The following is a 21,714-nucleotide window of genomic DNA, read 5'->3' as shown; positions in this document are numbered from 1 at the left end:
ATGTTTCTATTTGAAACCAAACATGCACTACCTAGACTAAGTTTTTATGCAGTAATCAAATGTATTTACTATTATTTATAATTGCCGTTGGAAGGAAAGTTGTCGAGTGGCGACCACGGGCTGGACAGGCCTCCCACTAGGTGGACCGACGATCTGGTAAAGGTCGCGGGAAGAGCCTGGATGCGGACAGCGCAGGACACGTGCATTGTGGAAAACCTTGGGGGAGGCCTTTGTCCAGTAGTGGACGTCATTTGGCTGAAACGAACGAACGAACGATATACTTGGCCTTCCATGACTTCCACGCGTTCGGAAGCGGAGCGCACCGCTCCTATAGCGACTCCGCTTCAGTACAAAGGGTATCCTGAAGGCATTGGCTGACAAGGAAGACTCGCCGATTCTGGGACACGCCAGGGATGTTAAGAATATGAAGTTTCGGTTATGGATACGGTTACGGATATTATAATAATACTATACCGGTTTCGGTTACGGATATTTCTTTATTTCGGATATCCGATAGTTTCGGTTAAGGTTACGGATATCCATCCCTATCCCATAGCGTGCAATGCATGCCACCAAGCTGACGTAGCGACTCTCGCTTCTACTTATGTAATTCCTTTTATAACTTTTGTTAGTATTTACTAACATCGTTAGTAACACTACATGAACCCTGGTCTGACATTATATTAATTCATTCATTCATTGCTTTCACTAAGAAGACTCAGGCTGAGTTGCATCATCATAACTTGGCCCATCTGTAAATATAACCGGTGTTTTTTATAAGGCTTTTGGTGTTTTTATATAAAATAATTATGGTGCAGCTTCAAGTATCTATTTGTTGTTTCAACTTAATACCTCTACGCGTTCCTGAGAAAAAAGGGCGTTTATAGACAGACAGACTAATGGACACCAAAACCTTTTCCTTTTGAGTTATGGAATGAAACTATAAATTAACAGTTGTTATGCTCAGTTAAGCCTGTAATTGAAATATTAATAAAACATTTTATGGAGTAATAAAAATGCAATCAATGTATTATGTAATGTTTTTATTGCACCTGTATTGCTTGATCAATATTAGGACAAGTAAAGCACCTTAGCTTTAAACAATAATGTTTGAAATGATATCACTTACTCTACATAAAATATAAATTATGGCAAAGATCACAAACGTCTTTAATACCTGAGTATTTGGTTTAAATCTCTTGTATATAATAATAGGAATAAGTAGTACTAAATTATACTAGAAGGATTTTGTATTGGCAATTTTTCTATGAGTATTTGGAGACTTCTTGACGACAAAATGATCTTGTTCCAATTCTTCTAAGTATGCCCTTTTCGGGGCACTTTTATACGTCCCAATATAGCTTATCATACCACCACTTCTGGACAACATTTATCGGCTGGTATGCTAAGAAGCAGGTAGTAGGAAAGCGCTGAACGCAGGCCACTACCAACCGGGCAACATGGAAAGCATTGGGGTGGACGTCCTATGGCTGAGATGATGATGATGCTGAGAAGAAGCTAAATTTAAAAAATTCACCACTTTACATAAATGTCTTAACTTTTAGTGGTGACCGTAGTTACGTTTAATTTCAAAAAAGTAGTACCTACTTACAAACTATTTTAATCAATATAAGGTTCTTTACATCAGATTGTTGTCTTTGCGTATCATCTGTTGTCTATGTATCCGATATAGCCTCCTTTAAACCTAAACTAAGAGAGGAACTTCTTCAAGGTAACCACTCAGCGTCCATATCAAGGTTACGTTCACGCCCATGCGTGGGCGTCTCGGTGAGATCCTCCTTGCTGCTGGCTACCTTGTGGTAAACCTTCTTGCCTGCTTCTACGACGTATTCCACTCCGTCAGCTGAAAATTAAAAATAGCTGTTATAATCAAAGTTAAAACGTAAAATAAAGTTGGGAAACCCAATCGATTTCTATTTTCCTCCAGTAATACATTAGACAAAGTTTATGAAACTACATCGTCTACATCCTTTGAGTGAGACAATAATAATATTATGGTAAACGGGATACATAGATAGTACAATGATATCATCTATGTAAATATCAATAACAGTCTACTGGGGGTATTGCTTATGGGGCTACTCTAGACCAAAAGACACAGAGAACATGAAAATGATATGAATCTCAGGCTTATTATGATAATTGCCTACCTCCATTTTTTTTTATGCAAAACCAGAATTAGTTCCTTCAGATTTTAATGAGAAATCCTTTAAAATATCAAGACTTAAATTCAATGTCCAGCTCAGCTCAAATACACAATATTCTAGAAAAGCAAATGCGTGTGCATTATCTTCTTTTAACAGTAAACTCTACATATAAGAATCAGTTGTGGTTTCCGATGTTATGCTTTTTCAAACCTGGCCTTCACTGGTTTAGTTTTTATTGTTGGTCAAGCTGTAATGTAACTCACGGCTACACAGAAGTTCCATCAGAGGAAAATAATATCCCTTAACATATAATAAAACTACAGGAATACTGACCAATGGTCTCTCCAGTCTTCCTGACAGCCTGACCGATGTTATGGGAGGAGAAAGTGTTGGGATCGATGTTGATGTTTACGCCCTCTGTGGACCCGTTAGGGTGGAGCGGGCAGCCGGTCTGCGTGATGATGGACAGGTCGTACGGGTCTACGCCGAAGGAAGACAGTTTGGTGCGCATCTGGAAAAATCAAGAGATAAAAATATTAAGTATTCTTGGTGAAATCGGCTTAATAGCAGGATAACTAGAGGCAACTCTTCAAACGTTGGCGACTTCGAATTGATAGTCACATCACATTTATTGTAATTTCAGAAACAAAACTTCAGATATAGTTTAAAAAACTATTCTCTGTACTTTTAACTTGCAGATCTCTACTCTAAGTATACAGAGAGGGATTATGAGTTACCAAAACTTTATTAAAACTTATGTGCTTAGTTATAATTTTCGCAAAATTAACCAATGAATAGGGCTGATCAGTAGGATATTTGCCAATGATTAAAAATAACGTTTCCGTTTTCATCTCAAAAATATTTGGTATTAGAGGTACTCGTGACTTGTTAAATATGTACTTTCCTTTATAGTCAATTCCTCTTAGGGTGAATGCGACCAAACAAGAGTAAAAATTAATCTCAGAATAAATCGTCAGTTTTGACATATTTCCCATACTGTGGGTCTAGACAAAGTGCAAATTATAATCGCAAACCAGTCGAAAAGTGGTCGAAAAGCCCCTTTTTTGTATGGAGTTTTGACGGATTCGATTTTCGATTCGATCAAAAAGTGCGTTTTGTCTAGGGGGGCTGAAACTGTCAATATGCCAGTTATACCAGGAGTTATTCTCGGATAAAAGTTTGGTCGAATCCGGCCTTAGTAGTAAAACTAAATTTAACGTAATTCTTACTTAACAATGAACTAGCAAATAAACCTAGGTTTATAGGTAGATCTAGACCACAGTATATATATGAGCTAAAGCAGTACGGAAACTAAGCCCTTTCGGCGAGTTAAATACCTACACTTCAACCGAGCGTTAGGGTTGGCACTCTTAATCTTTATAAAATTAATAAGATTCTTACTTACTTATTTATTAAAACGTTTATTTAGGTTTTTTAATTATCAAATACCTAATGGAATAAATTAATTGACTAAGTAGTTAACAAAAAAATAAATCGTTAATTAGGTACTATAATGATCGAATACATAATCGAATAAATTGATTAAGTACTATTAGAGGCCGGTAGGAGATCTATTCTCACAAATAAAATACCGGATACTTACTTTCACATACCTATTGCCTCATTTTAAATACAGTTCATCACTTAGTACAAAAGCGTGCGGAGCAAATTACTTTATCAAATAGAACACATAAAATGTTAAAAAGCGTAATTACGTAATTTAAAAAGAACTATTACAAAACCAGATGTAAGCACTTTATTTAAAAAAAGTAATATAATCATTCTTACAATTCAGAATTATTACGAAGTTTAAAAAATGAAAGTTCTGGTTTTGAAGATGTCGAGTTCAAGCAGCCGTATACTACGCAATACACTCGTGGCATGTTTTTAAAAATACAGCGGACAGTGCATGCAATAAAATTATTATTAAAAACACAACGCGCGCGACACTCGCGACGGATGGACTGCGAGGTTCGCTTAGAGCTCGTGTAAAGCGTGCGTCTGTGTGCGTGAGTCTGATTTCGAGCGTTTGTATGAAGCTTCCGTACTGTTTAATTTATCTACTGTGTCTAGACCTACCTTGTCAACAAACATCTTGTCGAGCTCCTTGCCGCGCGACAGGATCGTCGCGGATCTTCGGTGCGCGAACGCAAGTTTCTGGCAGGTGAAGATGGCGGCGTAGGTGGTGTAGTCTGTGGCAATGACCGTGTACTGCGCTGAGCCTGCTACACCTAAAATAATAAATATTTACAAAATATCAAGAAATGAGGAGATCCGTAAACGAACTAAAGTCGCTGACATAGCCCGACGGATTAGCAAGCTGAAGTGGCAATGGGCAGGGCACATAGTACGCAGAACTGACGGCCGATGGAGCAGCAAGGTTCTGGAATGGAGGCCGCGTACCGGAAAACGCCGGGACGTCCACCTACAAGGTGGACCGACGACATCGTAAAGGTAGCAGGGAAGCGCTGGACGCAGGCCGCTACCAATTGGTAGCGCCAATCGATCAACATGGAAAGCATTGGGGGAGGCCTATGTTCAGCAGTGGACGTCCTATGGCTGAGATGATTATGATGATGATAGGAAAGATCACTCAGTCCACACGCAATGTTTTTGAATAGAAGGTTGAAGTAAAAGCACCGGTTTAAGTAACATGACTACAGCATTTGCTATTTGTCAACAGAACGTGTAGGAATATTTATATCCCATTACAGAGTAAGTACTTTACATAAGTATATGTAGGTACTAGAAATACCATCAATGGATTGCTGAGTCAATTACAAATCCTCTATAAATAATTTCCTCATCATAAGAAAATGCCTATACGTACCTATGATGATAACTTATGTAAGATTTACTAGCATCCTATTTATTTACTGGTAAGATAAAACTATAAGGTCAGTATTAAACATTTCAGATAGTAGGTACATAAACTGTTATGAATGTAATATCTATAAATGGCTCTACCGTTAGACTTAGATAGGCAAGTTCTATTAGGAATGAGGAACATTCTAGTACAGTTTACCTCCTACACATAAGAGGGTGCTCACTGTTAATGATATTAAAGGAATTTGGTCTTACCTTACGTCATTTCACAGAATTACCTAGTAGATAGGTAGTATTGTAGTAACATTGTAGGTTATCCAATTAGGAAATTCTGATTTAAAGTAGTGAAGAAGAAAGAAAATTATCAATAATATGTACTTACTAAGAGGGAATCGCACTTTCATCCTTGCAGGAACAGCTGGGTCCGGGACTGTCAGGATACCGGTGTATCTGAAAGATATGAATTCCTATAGTAGGTAGGGTAGGTACGTATTCTATCGCCCAATAATTAGTTCCCAAAATGAATAGTCTTTACCATGTATAAATCTAATCACATTTATAAAGGCTCATGCGAAATGCAAACAGCCAGCCCTCCTAAGAAGTAACGAAACTACTTCGCTCCAGTCTTATTTTTCATACAATAGTTTTCATACTTGGTGGTAACAACTAATACATGGCCCTGTGAAGCAATTGTGTAGACTCTAGAAAAATTTAGATTCTAAAGTTATAAAACCATTACATCCATAAACCTTTTCTTACACTTAAGACAAGAAATAAAGTATAAATATCTTGGTTATGAACTTATGTAATTTATTCAGCAAATTGAACTGAATTTTTGGTAACTGAAGGAGCAAGAGGGTAGGCGTCCATCAAATGCCGTCCAGAATCATCATCATCACATCAAATAGACGCTGATCAAGACCTTTCCCGATGTGGATGAAAAACATAAGTTACCTTAAAGATTCAGAAGGGTTTTTTGCAATCGGGAATCATGTTTCTTTGTCTTGGGGTAAGTCAGTTCGTTGTCAAATAGATTGAGGGCATTATAGATAACTGAAAGTAACAAACCTGTAATCATGCTTCAACGGAGTCAATCCCAAGATGAAGTGCTGGGAGACCTGTTCCAGCTCATACTTCCCGGGCTCGGGCGTCTTGGTGAAGTTGTACGTGATGCAGTGAGAAGCCGTTGATGTTTTCTGGATGACGTACCATACACCCAGGAGCTGGAAAGGTGGGATGAGTTTCATTAGTCTTCTAAATATATATAACTCAAAAAAGGTGACTGACTGACTGACTGACATTGTAATCTATCAACACACGCACAGCCCAAACCACTTCAACTGGACGAATCGGGCTGAAAGACATGCAGGTAAATTTTATGACGTAGGCATTCGCTAAGAAAGGATTTTACGAGACTCCACCCCTAAGGGGGTAAAACGGGATCCACGCGTACGAAGTCGCGGGCGGCCGCTAGTCATAAAATAATCCCACTATCACAGTGTGTATGTTTGTTACTCCTTCACGTCTAAACAGCTGGAGCGATTTTAGTCAAAAGTATGGAGTTAGCTGACACAGATAATTTTCCAAACGAAACTGTTTTANTACTTTTACTTATCCAAAATCCAAATCGAATCAAATAAGGTAAGGGAGTATTTGACTTGTGCTAAATCTTTTTAGATGGACTGATTTTCCTGGGGGATTGCTTAAGGTTTTTGCCTCTCAGAGACAAATTTTTAGGCAGAAAATTATAATGAATCCTGTTATTGTTTTATCTACGCTAGTTTGTCGTACTATTAATTTTCAGGGGTGTCACGACGCAATTTGGCGACAAAAACTGAATCAGCTGATTACTCAATAATGGTACCTTTCCCAGACTTTCTGACACCACTATAGTATTTATATGACTATGTTAACATGGGCTGGTCTCGGCTCATATACCCATTTACCTAACACCCTGTAGATGACCCACACTGAACTGTCCCACAAAACTCAATGACAGGGGGGCGCTACCATCGTTCAACTAAATGGTTTTCAACATGGCAAAAATTCGGTATTTATGGTGGCGCCCCACTGTCAATGTCATGGATAGGACAGTTCAGTATTTTGGAACTATAGGTTAAATCCTCCTGTTGTTTCCCAGAGGATTGTGTTCCGGTAATGAAGATTCAATGACTCGATGATGACAGATGTTCGTTTCTCTCACAGGTCGTCCAGCGCAACAACAAACGCCGAATCCGGCCTCAGCACAGCGCTGCGCAGCGGCGAGTCGTTCACAGCGGCGTGCGCGTGCTCAGCGCTGGCCAAGCTGGCGCTGCGCCTGCCGCCCGCCGCCGCCGCGCGCGCGCTACACCTCGCCGCGCGACTACTCGCCCACCACAAGCTGCGAGCCAGTGAGTGACGTCACTAGAATAGTTCCCTATAGTATAGGCAGCGTGCAAAGCGAGTGGAGTGGAGCGAATAGCCTAACCGGTCACAGCGCTGCGCAGCGGTGAATCATACACGGCGGCGTGCGTCTGCTGGCGCACCACAAGCTGCAAGCCAGTGAGTGACGTCACTAGTGGACATTGGCAGGGTACAAAGTGAGTGGAGGGAGTAGCCTAAACGATCACAGCGCTGCGTAGCGGTGAGTCGTTCACGGCAGCGTGCGCGTGCTCAGCGCTGGCCAAGCTGGCGCTGCGCCTGCCGCCCGCCGCCGCCGCGCGAGCGTTGCACCTCGCCGCGCGACTGCTCGCCCACCACAAGCTGCGAGCCAGTGAGTGACGTCATTAGCAGAGTAAATACAAATGAGTAGGTTATCGTCATAGGGCGTGGTTTGTATGAGAGCACGCCAATACGTATGCGGCGCGCACGCACACACTGACAAAATTTAGCGTGGATTAGCGGGGAGCCATGAATTTTGAGTGCACTCACTAGGTAACTATTGGCAGGGTGCAAAGAGGCTGGAGGGAGTAGCCTAAAGTCTGGTCCGTGAGCACGTACAATTTTGTCCAATGACCCCAAGCTACCCATCCTTATCGCTCGCGCGTAATTATGTTGCTGTCGCGCTCGCACACTCACTGCAGGCGCCCGTCGCACAGTTGCGACAGCAACATAATTACGCGCAAGCGATAAGGATGGGTAGCTAGAGGTCATTGGACAAAATTCTACGTGCCCACTGCACCTCGCCGCAGCGCGCGCGACGATTCCCTAGTGACGTCACTTACTGGCTCGCGCACCACAAGCGGCGAGCCAGTGAGTGACGTCACTAGTGGACTATAGGCAGGGTGCGAAGCGGCTGGAGGGAATAGCCTAAACGGTCACAGCGTTGCGCAGTGGCGTGTCATTTACGGCGGCGTGCGTCTGCTGGCGCACCACAAGCGGCGAGCCAGTGAGTGACGTCACTAGGGAACTATAGGCAGCGTGCAAAGCGGCTGGAGGGAGTAGCCTAAACGATCACAGCGCTGCATAGCGGCGAGTCGTTCACGGCAGCGTGTGCGTGCTCAGCGCTGGCCAAGCTGGCGCTGCGCCTGCCGCCCGCCGCCGCCGCGCGCGCGCTGCACCTCGCCGCGCGACTGCTCGCCCACCACAAGCTGCGAGCCAGTGAGTGACGTGACAGGGGAACTGTGACTGGCCGTATATGTTAGCACCAATGTTGGCCCAAATCTCTGACTGGCCGTATATGTTGGCACCAATGTTGGCCCAAATGTGACTTCAGCAAGGTGTGGCCTCAATCAGACTGTAATACCAGAGTAAATACAAATGAGTAGCTTGTCTTCATAGAAACGCACCGGCCGCGGTTTGTATGTGAGCGCGCCAATACGTATGCGGCGCGCACGCACACACTGACAATATTTAATATCGGAATAGTGGTTGCGCCGAATTTTTTCAGTGTGTGCGTGCGCGCCGCATACGTATATTGGCGCGCTCATATACAAACCGCGCTCGGTGCGTTTCTATGAAGATGACCTACTCATTTGTATTTACTCTGTCACTAGGGAACTATTTTTCTTATTCATTACGCTCTTAGCAGAGCGGTCGTGGTCACGTTAAGGCGTTGTTCACATCGGTTGTAGAGGCGGATACAACTCTCCGCACGAAATCCATCTCTCTCTATTGGCAGACTGTCTGGTGCAGTCACACACGCCGTCTCCCACTGCTGATTTCACTCGGTCGGTCCAGCGCATTGGTGACCTGCCACGCGATCGGGTTCCTTCGACTTTTCCTTGGACGACCTGGAACTATTGGCAGGGTGCAAAGCGGGTGGAGGGAGTAGCCTAAACGATCACAGCGCTAGGGCAAGTTGGAGACAATGTTGGCCAAAATGATACTTCTCCAAAGTGCGGCCTCACTTTGGCGCCAATATCGCCTCAAATGCTATTTCTCCATTCAACGTGTGGCCTCAATCAGACTGTAATACTGATCGGGTCTTAAATGATGTCTGCGTGTTCACACTGCCGAGTGAGCTACGAGCCTCATTGCGCGCTTAACGATTTGACACCCGAATTTAAACTTTATTTACTTTGACACAAAATTTAAGAAATTTGACATTTATGGTTATTCGTGCTGATGACTTTAATCTACATCATTTAGGTATAGTTACAGGGCAAGTACGGTACATTTAATTTAATAGACGCAGGTCTACGAATGAATCAAGTGACTGCCCTGCCGCGTAAATATTCGAGTGATAAAAATAAGTACATAGGAAATGAAACCGTATTCTAGGCACTTTACTCATTAATATCCTTTGTCGGCAGACACCAACGGCACCCAGTCGGGCCTGACTGCTGATGACCTGGAGCACGCCGCGCTGTGCCTACAGGCCGCCTCCGCGCGCCCTGAGGTAAGTGTTGCCATATGTAATATATATGTATACAGGGTGTAGCAAAAAGTATTGTCAAGCCGAAACCCAGAGGTAGAGCATCACTGGAGCTACCCGAAGGTGAGGCTTCGGCTTGACACTACTTTTTGAGACACCCTGTATTTCTCCATTGTGCATTATGTATCTCATAACTACACTCGACATCAAATAAATCGCACCTCCCGCGACAAGCATTTTCAAACGAATGCTTCCCCACTTCCCACCAATATTGGCACCATTTGAAAGCCTAGTTCTAACCTTCATTTCATTAAAGGAAAGGTTATTACCCCAAAAATGTGTCTTTAGAAGGATCCAGAGTCACTTCTTAAAAAAATAGGTAGTTACGCTAGAGCCAACTTTTATGGCTATAAAACTGTTAAGTTGGGATTAATCGCTATCCATCTGTTAAAGACGACACGTGAAATCATTATTTGGTTTTATAACCATAAAAATTGGTCTGATTGATCCCATAGATGGCGCTNTTTTATTGGTGGTCAAGCTGTAATGTAGCTCACGGCTACACAGAAGTTCCATCAGAGGAAAATACTATCCCTTAAAATATAATAAAACTACAGGAATACTGACCAATGGTCTCTCCAGTCTTCCTGACAGCCTGACCGATGTTATGGGAGGAGAAGGTGTTGGGATCGATGTTGATGTTGACGCCCTCTGTGGACCCATTGGGGTGGAGCGGGCAGCCGGTCTGCGTGATGATGGACAGGTCGTACGGGTCTACGCCGAAGGAAGACAGTTTGGTGCGCATCTGGAAAAATCAAGAGATAAAAATACTAAGTATTCTTGGTGAATTCGGCTTAATAGCCTGGATAACTACACAAATCTTCAGATGTTGGCCACTTCGAATTGATAGTCACATCACATTTATTGTAATTTCAGAAACAAAACTTCAGATATAGTTTAAAAAACCATTCTCTGTACTTTTAACTTGCAGATCTCTACTCTAAGTATACAGAGAGGGATTATGAGTTACCAAAAGTTTATTAAAACTTATGTGCTTAGTTATAATTTTTGCAAAATTAACCAATAAAAAGGGCTGATCAGAATGATATTTGCCAATCATTAAAAATAACGTTTCCGTTCGATCTCAAAAAGATTTGTTATTAGAGGTACTCGTGACTTGTAAAATACTTTCGATTGTAATCAACTCCTCTTAGGGTGGATTCGACCAAACAAGAGTAAATAGTACCTAATCTCAGATTAAATCGTCAGTTTTGACATATTTCCCATACTGAAACTGTCAATGTGCCAGTTATACCAGGAGTTATTCTCGGATAAGTTTGGTCGAATCAAGTCTCAGTAGTAAAACTAAATTTAATGAAATTCCTTCATAACAATGAACTAGCAGATAGACCAAGACCTACCTTGTCAACAAACATCTTGTCGAGCTCCTTGCCGCGCGACAGGATCGTCGCGGATCTTCGGTGCGCGAACGCAAGCTTCTGGCAGGTAAAGATGGCGGCGTAGGTGGTGTAGTCTGTGGCAATGACCGTGTACTGCGCTGAGCCTGCTACACCTAAAATAATAAATACTTAGTTAGAAAAGATCACTCGCACATGTTTTGAAGAAGGTTGGAGTAAAAGCACCGGTTAAAGTAACATGACTACAGCAGTTGCTATTTGTCAACAGAACGTGTATGATAACGTGATATTCCACTTATATCCCATTACAGTACAGAGTACTTTACATAAGTAAGTATATGTACTATCAATACTATCAATGGATTGCTGAGTCAATTACAAATCCTCTATAAATAATTTCCTCATCATAAGAAAATGCCTATACGTACCTATGATGATAACTTATGTAAGATTTACTAGCATCCTATTTATTTACTGGTAAGATAAAACTATAAGGTCAGTATTAAACATTTCAGATAGTAGGTACATAAACTGTTATGAATGTAATATCTATAAATGGCTCTACCGTTAGACTTAGATAGGCAAGTTCTATTAGGAATGAGGAACATTCTAGTACAGTTTACCTCCTACACATAAGAGGGTGCTCACTGTTAATGATATTAAAGGAATTTGGTCTTACCTTACGTCATTTCACAGAATTACCTAGTAGATAGGTAGTATTGTAGTAACATTGTAGGTTATCCAATTAGGAAATTCTGATTTAAAGTAGTGAAGAAGAAAGAAAATTATCAATAATATGTACTTACTAAGAGGGAATCGCACTTTCATCCTTGCAGGAACAGCTGGGTCCGGGACTGTCAGGATACCGGTGTATCTGAAAGATATGAATTCCTATAGTAGGTAGGGTAGGTACGTATTCTATCGCCCAATAATTAGTTCCCAAAATGAATAGTCTTTACCATGTATAAATCTAATCACATTTATAAAGGCTCATGCGAAATGCAAACAGCCAGCCCTCCTAAGAAGTAACGAAACTACTTCGCTCCAGTCTTATTTTTCATACAATAGTTTTCATACTTGGTGGTAACAACTAATACATGGCCCTGTGAAGCAATTGTGTAGACTCTAGAAAAATTTAGATTCTAAAGTTATAAAACCATTACATCCATAAACCTTTTCTTACACTTAAGACAAGAAATAAAGTATAAATATCTTGGTTATGAACTTATGTAATTTATTCAGCAAATTGAACTGAATTTTTGGTAACTGAAGGAGCAAGAGGGTAGGCGTCCATCAAATGCCGTCCAGAATCATCATCATCACATCAAATAGACGCTGATCAAGACCTTTCCCGATGTGGATGAAAAACATAAGTTACCTTAAAGATTCAGAAGGGTTTTTTGCAATCGGGAATCATGTTTCTTTGTCTTGGGGTAAGTCAGTTCGTTGTCAAATAGATTGAGGGCATTATAGATAACTGAAAGTAACAAACCTGTAATCATGCTTCAACGGAGTCAATCCCAAGATGAAGTGCTGGGAGACCTGTTCCAGCTCATACTTCCCGGGCTCGGGCGTCTTGGTGAAGTTGTACGTGATGCAGTGAGAAGCCGTTGATGTTTTCTGGATGACGTACCATACACCCAGGAGCTGGAAAGGTGGGATGAGTTTCATTAGTCTTCTAAATATATATAACTCAAAAAAGGTGACTGACTGACTGACTGACATTGTAATCTATCAACACACGCACAGCCCAAACCACTTCAACTGGACGAATCGGGCTGAAAGACATGCAGGTAAATTTTATGACGTAGGCATTCGCTAAGAAAGGATTTTACGAGACTCCACCCCTAAGGGGGTAAAACGGGATCCACGCGTACGAAGTCGCGGGCGGCCGCTAGTCATAAAATAATCCCACTATCACAGTGTGTATGTTTGTTACTCCTTCACGTCTAAACAGCTGGAGCGATTTTAGTCAAAAGTATGGAGTTAACTGACACAGATAATTTTCCAAACGAAACTGTTTTATAAGTATTTCTTATATTTAAATGTTCTTACTATTTTTGCACGACATCAAAGAACATTTTATTTAGACCTATGCACAGACTATCAAATTTTAGTTGGTCGATAGTTGGGCCCGATTTTAATTTGTATGAAGAATCAACCGATACCAAATCGGTGTAATGTGCGCACTTCCATACATGCCCATACTGATTTTCCCGACTAAACTATCGGCCGACAAAAAATCGGCGGTCTGCGCCTAGGCTAAATTCAATAAATGGGTAAAGTAGCTGTAGTAGGTATATCTGAACAATAGTGATTTGTTATCGACCTCTTTTCAATCGACATGCATAATAACAAAACGTACAAGTAAGTGTAAAAGGTAACTAGGTAACTACGTGATGGTATTGCATAACACAAACCTATAGATTGGTGACAATAACAAAATTCAATTTAACTTAGGCGTACTTTATTTGACCACCTATTATTATTGACCATTCTTATAAATATTTTGTTTAAGCTAGCATTTTTATATAGGAAATAAGAAAACAATCCTGCGTCTACAATATAAGTTTAATTAATTTGGTAGAGACCTTTCAAAAACAAGTTACGATATACACTGCCTGAACAAAATTCTGTAGCTTCAGCGGGCTTTGTAGTCATTTACAAACGTATTCACAAACATTACTATGAGGTCTCACAGTGCGCGTGGACGCATAGGGTGACACATGAACCAATCACAAAGCTCTATTCAACGCTGTGCGTTCGATATGCTGCTTCACTTAAGCAAGCATTGTTTGTGAATACGGGCGTTAAGCAGTGCCGTATTATCCATAAGGCACTTTAGGCCAGTGCCTAGGGGCCCACTATGACCAGGGGCCCAGCACTCCCGATAAAAAAATGAAAAAAAAAATGTTAAAGATTATTTTTATGCAACAAAACTCAAATCACCTCAAAACTTCGCCTTATTTTGGTTTACACATTCAATCGTCATATTTCGATATTGTGGAACCTAATTCATATTCGTAACGTTGGCATTACTGCTTTGGTTTACATGACAGTTCGACAGTCGACGCCCTACAGAGGCTAAAAAGCCTCACTGCGGAAGCTAGGGAGAGGGGTGAGGGTGTGTTGGCTGTATCATTCGATATAACCAACGCTTTCAATACCATCCCTCATTCCACCATACTCTAGGCACTTAAACATCACAGAGTGCCTCAGTAGCTACGAGCGCTGCTGGCCAATTACTTACGGGACCTCGAAGTCCTGTATGTTAACAGAGACGGCCAGTTCAAACGGCGCGGCGTAGCCAGCGGGGTTCCGCAGGGTTCGGTGCTCGGTCCACTCTTGTGGAACCTGGGCTTCAAGTGGCTCCTCCGGGGCGTCCTTCTCGCGGGCATGAGTGTCGTATGCTATGCGGATGACATTCTGGTCACTGCCCGGGGGAAGACATATGGGGCCGCGGCACGGCTGGCGTCGGCGGGCGGCACATTAGTCGTTCGCAGAATACGATGCCTCGGCCTGAAAGTCGCGCTGGAGAAGACCGAGGCCCTCTTCTTTCCGGGGCCTCGCCAGCGCACTCCTCCCGACGCCCACATTGTGGTTGAGGACGTTAGGATTGACGTCAAAGGTCAGATAAAATACCTGGGCCTCACGCTTGACGGGAGATGGCATTTTAGCCCGTACTTCAAAGGCTAGCCCTTTGAAGTACGCCACGCCTCCTCAAGGCAGCCGGCGCATTGAGTTGGCTCTTCCCGAATTTGGGAGGGCCACAAACGAGGTGTCTTCGACTTTATGCCGGCGTTCTGAGGAGCATGGCGCTGTATAGCGCCCTAATCTGGGCGGACGCACTCAACAAGAGGGAGAATTCTGCCCTTCTGCGCAGCCCCCAGCGGGCCATAGCGCAGAAAGTCGCAAGGACCTACCGCACGGTAGGGCACGCTGCGGCATGCGTCCTCGCTGGTACTCCTCCTTGGGAGCTAAAATCTGGGGTCTTGTCTGCCATCTATCACTGGATGGTAGACCAGAAGACGCGTGGAAAGCGACCGGCCCCGGAGCGGCGCGGCTCTGTCAGGTAGGAAGAGCGCGAGATCATGATCGACCGCTGGAACGAAGACATGACTCGCGCGCAGTTTGGCCGCCGCACTCTGGACGCCATTGGTCCTGTTCTGGACCAATGGTTGGAACGACCGCACGGGTTCCTCACGTTCCGTCTGGCGCAGGTGCTGACCGGGCATGGCTGTTTCGGTTCGTACCTGCATAGAATCGGGCTAGAGGAATCCCCGTGATACACACAAATGCGGCGCGGCGGATGACACGGTTGCAGCACACCCTCGCGATCTGCACAGGCTGGGAGGAGCAGCGCCGTGTCCTCACTGCGGTCGTGGGCCGGGATCTTTCGAGCCTGGTCAACGCCATGCTGGGAAGTGAAGGATGCTGGATGGCGGTCGCCTTCTTTTGCGAAGAGGTCATCCTTCAGAAGGAGGCAGCGGAACGCGAGCGGGAGAACGATCCTCTCGCCTCATCGCTCCGCAGGCGGAGAAGGGGGTGGAGAAGGTGGTTGTACGACCGTTCTACTCAGCCCCCAGGTGGCGGCCAGCAGGCCAGAGGTGCGGGGGCACCCTTGTCACCTCCGTCTGACGGGACCAGCTTGGCGTTTCGGGCCATTCCCGACGGATCCCCACAAGGGGGGCGTGTAGGATCCGCCGTGTAGGCGAGCTGTCGCCGGTGGTGTCGCGGAAGTCTAAGGATACGGCTGGATACTCGCGACACCCCCACTTGGGCGATGACGGAACGCCGCGGAGGTTTTAGTGGGTATACCCCGTCCTTTTCAAGACGGAGCAGCGCCCTTCTTAGGGCGCAGGGAGTCCCACACACCACCCTGTCCCCCAGCAGCGGTGACGGTGCGCAAAGCATTTCCTCTGCGACAAGAAAAGGGGGGCCCGAAACGAGCTGTGCCTAGGGGCCCCGAGATGGTAGGGCCCAAAAGATAAGGAGACATGTAAAGTGCCCCATAAGGGCTAACTTTTCTTTTTTTATCATTTTCTATAATAATTTTGACGTTCATAAGTGCCACTTGTGGTCTAAACTGAATAAATACTTTAGATTTGATTTTGATTTTGATGGTTAATCCGGCCCTGGCGTTAAGTACTTACATGTTAAACGCACAACAAAAACTAACAATACAATGGCACATTCTATCTAAACGATTTGAAAACGGGATCTCCATATAAAACGAACCTACACAACAATAGAAATTGTCGTAGTTATGCATTGTTATGTTATCGAATCAAATTTTCACAATAATGGTATAAAATGTTATGATTCATACTATAAATCATAACATTTTATGAATAACTCAAGTTGCAGGTAATACGAGTTAGTCATCATACAAAAGTTTCCTCCATATTTCCTATTCTATTATACAGGGTGGAATTTTGTAATGCCACCTGGAGGGAAAGTACTCTTAATACTGCAGATAGAAAATTTTACTGAAAGAAAACGTTCCTTTATTTTTGAAAAGAAAAAGAACTGCATTCATAGATTTTCAAAATTTTTTCGAAAATTCACTACCATACCATACAATTTTCTGTACATAATTAAAATAATTAAAGATTTTATGGATTTCCTTTCATTTGATTTATCAAGTTTGTTAGAAAGATTTCATCCTTATACTTGACCCTACGAGCTATGTGCCCCGCCCACTGCCACTTGATTTTAGCAATTCTGCAAGCTATGTCGGTCACCTTGGTTCTCCTGCGGATCTCCTCATTTCTGATTCGACGATCGATGCAATAAAAATACAGGGTGTAATTTTTAACAGATTTTAGTTGGTTCGATACCCAAGTGTGGCAAGCAAATTTTTGGAAATCTTTGAATGCAGTTCTACTTCTTTTCAAAAATAAAGGAATGTTTTCTTTGAGAAAAATTTTCTATCTACCTACAATATTGAAAGTACTTTCCCTCCAGGTGTCATTACAAAATTCCACCCTGTATATAGTTATTTGAGAACCATGAGGGACAAGCAACGTGTCTTACATACCCATCAATAACCCTCCTTCTGGCGCAGTCGGGTAAAAAATGTAGCTAGAGTCGTCTTAAAGAATCGTATCAAAACAGAACGTTTTTGAGAGAAAAAATAAAACGTTTTCTTTTCCAATTACAGGCTTTGTTAAACCTGTATGTATTTTTTACTGGACACCGTTAGTTAATAAACTTCCAAGAATTAAATCTAAATAATAATATGATTATTTAAAGTGCCTGCATACAGATTAATGTCGCCTTAAAAGTCATTTATTAACTGAAATTAAGCTGCTAAAAGAACGTCCTAATATAACTTTAACCTGAGAAGAAGCAACGCAAGAAACTTAATCATCTTTATAACATGACTAGCTATGCCCGCGACTTCGTACGCGTGAAAACCAGTTTTCGCAACATTTTTCATTATTTCTCTGCTCCTATTGATCGTAGCGTGAGGTTGTATAGCCTCCCTCAATAAATGGGCTATCTAACAGCACAACTGAAAGAATTTTTCAAATCGGACCAGTAGTTCCGGAGATTAGCGCGTTCAAGTAAACAAACAAATAAACAAACTCTTCAGCTTTATAATATTAGTATAGATTGGATGCTATTATTCGTTTCACATACAACTATTTGAAATGACAGTGCTGCTGTATTTGTGCGCACATACAATCTCGCTATTCATACGTACAATACTGATCGTTGTCTGAATGTGAGTTAATGTTATCAGAGGGGTCGTCAGTGAGTTCTTCCTTTGTGACTGTGAGACATATCTTCTGTTATCTAGTATAGAGATATCGTTGGAAACGGTCAACTCTACGTAAACATAGAGTAGGTTGAGAAAATAAGACAATAACAAAATCGTTGATGTTTTTTTTAGTTCAAAATCTACTCGTATGTAGATTTTTTTCATGAATTATGCACTTAATTAACTAAGTACATAGTTCTCAATATAAATTATATTCCTTCTGCTACAGAACGATACATTTTTAGTTACCGTTTTGTGATCTGGATTGAGTAGGAACCGAACTGTGGTGGACCTACCTTCGAAGACATTCAGGCCATCATCATTGAGTTTTCGTGTGCTATTAATGTTTAAATGGGAATTTGGGTTGGTAGAGTCATTTTGAAAATTGTAAATACTAACTTGAATTGAAAAAATCGAATTGCCTTAGGCGGGATTTGAACCCACGACCTTTCGCTTGCGGGACTGCTCTTCCATATGAGCTACTTAGATAGAGTCATGTTTGACCTCCATTAACAAAAATACAGACATAATGTCAAACAAAAGACTGGTGATTATCATTATACGGTTACTTTACCGTTATCAATTATCGCAGTCATGTGAAATGTCAACATCCTTCTTCGATTACAGATAGGTAAGTACAGGGCTGAGTTGCACCGCCTAACTTTAACCGTAACTGTAACGATAACCGCTGTTTCTTGTATGGAGTTTGTGACAGACTTTTGACGTTTGTTAAAGGTACCGGGGAAGCGCTGGACGCAGGCCGCTACCAATCCATCAACATGGAAAGCATTGGGGGAGGCCTATATTCAGCAGTGGACGTCCTATGGCTGAAATGATGATGACGATGACGAAAGTTAAAGTATGGGGCAATCCTAAAAGAAGTAGGTACGAGTGGCGACCACGGGCCGGAAAATGCAGTGTTCAGGCTTCCTGGATAGACCGAGGATCTGATGAAGATGGCGGGAATCACTAGAATGTGAACAGCGCAAGACTGATCGTTGTGAAAATCCTTGGGGGCAGATTTTCACAGATAGATCACTCCGTAACAGAAACGCCCGTATTCACAAACACTACTATGAGGTCTCACAGTGCGCGTGGACGCACAGAGTGACATACTAACCAATCACAGAGCTCTATTCAACGCTGTGCGTTCGATTTGTTACTTAACTTAAGTGTAGTATTTGTGAATTCGGATGATTGTTTCGTTTATGAGTACAGCCCCCCTAGACAAGATAGAAATAAATTTTGTATGGAGTTACATCTAGGGTTGCCAGGCGTCCGGCTTTAGCCGGACATGTTTGGCTTTTTACGGTCTTACGGTCTTGTCCGGCCAAATATTGTCTTGAGCGGCCTGTCCGGCTTTTGTTAGGCTTTTTATAGTCGAGTCACACAATAATATAAAGCGCACGCATCAGGATGTTATGTTGGCACCGATAATACGATGAAGTACTCACTCGTGAGCTATGACACTAATTGCACCCCCCCCCCCGTCACATGTCCGGCTTTTAGGGTAAAATGTCCGGCCAAAGGCTTTTGTGTTTTTGGACCTGGCAACCGTAGTTACATCGCTCCGTGAATGAATTCGATTTTCGATTCGACCAAAGAGTGCCACTTGTCTAGACCTACTGATTCATCTAAGTGTAGATAATATTATAGGCCAAAAGAATGAAGATAGTGACTTCCGAAATTCTCATTAATAGGCAAATGTTTTGCATACAATGGATTGAAAGTCAAGGCTGTCTAAATGAAATGAATAATTTATTCATGCTCTTAAATTACCCAAAATAAACATTAGTTTTTTATTTGCTTCCGTACCTAAGTATAATTAGTGTTAGTTAATGTTAAAAAATTGTGTGACTCACATAGATTATGCTAAAAAACGAATTAAATAAACCCAGTAAACTACGTTACGTACCTACTTAATGAAACTTTAGTTTGCTCAGAAAGTATTAAAATTTTGAACATTCAAAACTAAGGCTGGGTTGCACCATCCTACTTTAACTATGACAGACGTCAAAAATCTGTCAAACTCCATACAAAAAACACCGGTTCGTTGAAGTTACGGTCAAAGTTAGGTGGTGCAACTCAGCCTAAGATGGTAGTTAAAATGGTAGCTCTAGTATTATAGGATGCGACTCCTTGTCTTCGATCCTGACAAACGTATGGTTATTCACACAAAAACTTACCCGCTTTAGGGTGGATTCGACCAAACAAGAGTAAATATTAATCTCAGAATAAATCGTCAGTTTTGACTTACTTCCCATACTGAATCTGACAATGTGCCAGTACCAGGAGTTATTCTCGGATAAAAGTTTGGTCGAATCGGGACTTACTCGAATAACAACAAAAAAACATACCTTATTCATTTCAAATCCAGGCATCGGCTCTACCAAAGGACAGGCTCCCAAATGGTATGTATGAGTATAAACACCCCCCAGCACAGCAAGCAAAACCACCACCAAATACCGATTCATTTTGCAAAAACTACGCGACTTAGTTGTTCCAAATTCAACTAGTTTTTTTTATCAAACCTAGTTTACAAAGCGACGCGTGCGCACTCTGTAAAATTCAACAAAAGACTGACTCTACAAGATCATAATTCTCCATTCATATAAACAAACCGGTTGTGCGTTCAATACAGCGAATGTGATACGAGTTCTGAGAAATATTTGTTGGATCTCGCTGAATAGAAACCAATTTGTCTTAATTAAGTATAGTTGTTAAGGAAAAGTTATTTGTAGTAAAGGAAGAAGGCCTATTTAATTAATTAAATCATTGGTTTCCTATTTACAAGTTATTTTTTTAACCACTGTTTAGTGGTTTAGTAACGCTAGATGCCTAGATCACTGCAAATGGTTGTATGAGTAGTATCATAGGAATTGCTTAAGAAATCATACTCCAAATTATTATAGATTCATTCTCAAGCATAGATTCAATTATATATTTTTTAATTTCAATCAATCGACAGCACATCAAATTATACTATTTGTTTAAAACATAACAGCAGCTGCATTAAATAATTTATTAAAAAAAATTAGCGTTAAGAGTCACATCTCGAATATTTTAATATCTTGAAAATCTTCGGCCTGATCATCACTTACCATCAGGTGAGATACAGGCCAAGAGCTTCCTCGTTGTGGATAAAAAAAACGAATTGCCTTTGGTCGGAATCGAAATTGAGCTGTCGCCCGACAAGCGAAAGCCGCGGGATCGATTCCCGCCTTGGGCAATTAGATTTTTTGAATTTATTAAAATAACGACATTAAAGCCACAGTCTTAGTTTAGCTTTATGTAGGTACAGCTGTCGTTAAGGAAACTACAAAGGTATGTACGTCATAATACCAGTTTACTTTTTATCAAAACTTCAGGTCAAAGTTCCTTAAATGAGTAACGGCAGACAAAACTGCTTTGTTATTTAACTTTAACGTTATTAATAATTAATATCATTAACGCTAATTGATGAGTCAAAACGTACTGTTCCTCTTTTTACATAAAAACATCACAGCTTACTTATACAGGGTGATGTTATGTGCAAAAACTAGAGTTTAGCACAGAATCAAAGATTTTTAAAATCTCAAACCATGCGGTTTGCAGCCAGTCTGTAGTGCCCAAGTCAAGTGTCAAGATTGTGCTGTTGCCTTTTTTTTAAATCCAATTGCCCTTTTCCATGAAAGTGTCAAGATTGCGCTGTTTCTTATATCTTATTTTTTAACCACAACGAAGAAACTCTTGGCCTGCATC

The 21,714-nt window shown here is 41.8% G+C and overlaps 1 protein-coding gene across 2 annotated transcripts; it reads right to left on the bottom strand.

Annotated features, from left to right (window-relative positions):
- Nucleotides 1-1,026: 1,026 nt before the first annotated feature.
- On the bottom strand, nucleotides 1,027-20,535 carry LOC114352139 (apolipoprotein D). 2 transcript variants are annotated; one of them, XM_028303614.1, is made up of 6 exons: nucleotides 20,331-20,535; nucleotides 12,700-12,854; nucleotides 12,014-12,081; nucleotides 11,211-11,362; nucleotides 10,417-10,594; nucleotides 1,027-1,864 (listed from the first exon to the last, which is right to left on the bottom strand). In XM_028303614.1, the coding sequence occupies exons 1-6, from the start codon at nucleotides 20,445-20,447 to the stop codon at nucleotides 1,728-1,730; spliced, it is 807 nt and encodes a 268-aa protein (XP_028159415.1). In that variant the 5' UTR covers nucleotides 20,448-20,535; the 3' UTR covers nucleotides 1,027-1,727. The 2 variants fall into 2 exon arrangements, with proteins under 2 accessions (XP_028159415.1, XP_028159416.1); XM_028303615.1 differs by lacking the exons at nucleotides 10,417-10,594; nucleotides 11,211-11,362; nucleotides 12,014-12,081; nucleotides 12,700-12,854; nucleotides 20,331-20,535 and adding exons at nucleotides 2,502-2,679; nucleotides 4,248-4,399; nucleotides 5,377-5,444; nucleotides 6,063-6,243.
- Between the last annotated feature and the right edge of the window lie 1,179 nt (nucleotides 20,536-21,714).

This window comes from Ostrinia furnacalis, unplaced genomic scaffold (genome assembly GCF_004193835.3).
Source record: "Ostrinia furnacalis isolate ACB-3 unplaced genomic scaffold, ASM419383v2 OfSCF1259, whole genome shotgun sequence".
Lineage (NCBI taxonomy): Eukaryota > Metazoa > Arthropoda > Insecta > Lepidoptera > Crambidae > Ostrinia > Ostrinia furnacalis.
This window is presented reverse-complemented; position numbering and strand designations above follow the sequence as displayed.

Coding starts and splice junctions, on each gene's coding strand:
- LOC114352139 (XM_028303614.1), bottom strand. CDS start 20,447: ATGAATCGGTATTTGGTGGTGGTTTTGCTTGCTGTGCTGGGGGGTGTT. Junction 12,082..12,699: donor CCGTTGAAGCATGATTACAG/GTTTGTTACTTT, acceptor CATATCTTTCAG/ATACACCGGTATCCTGACAG. Junction 10,595..11,210: donor ACAAGATGTTTGTTGACAAG/GTAGGTCTTGGT, acceptor TGATTTTTCCAG/ATGCGCACCAAACTGTCTTC.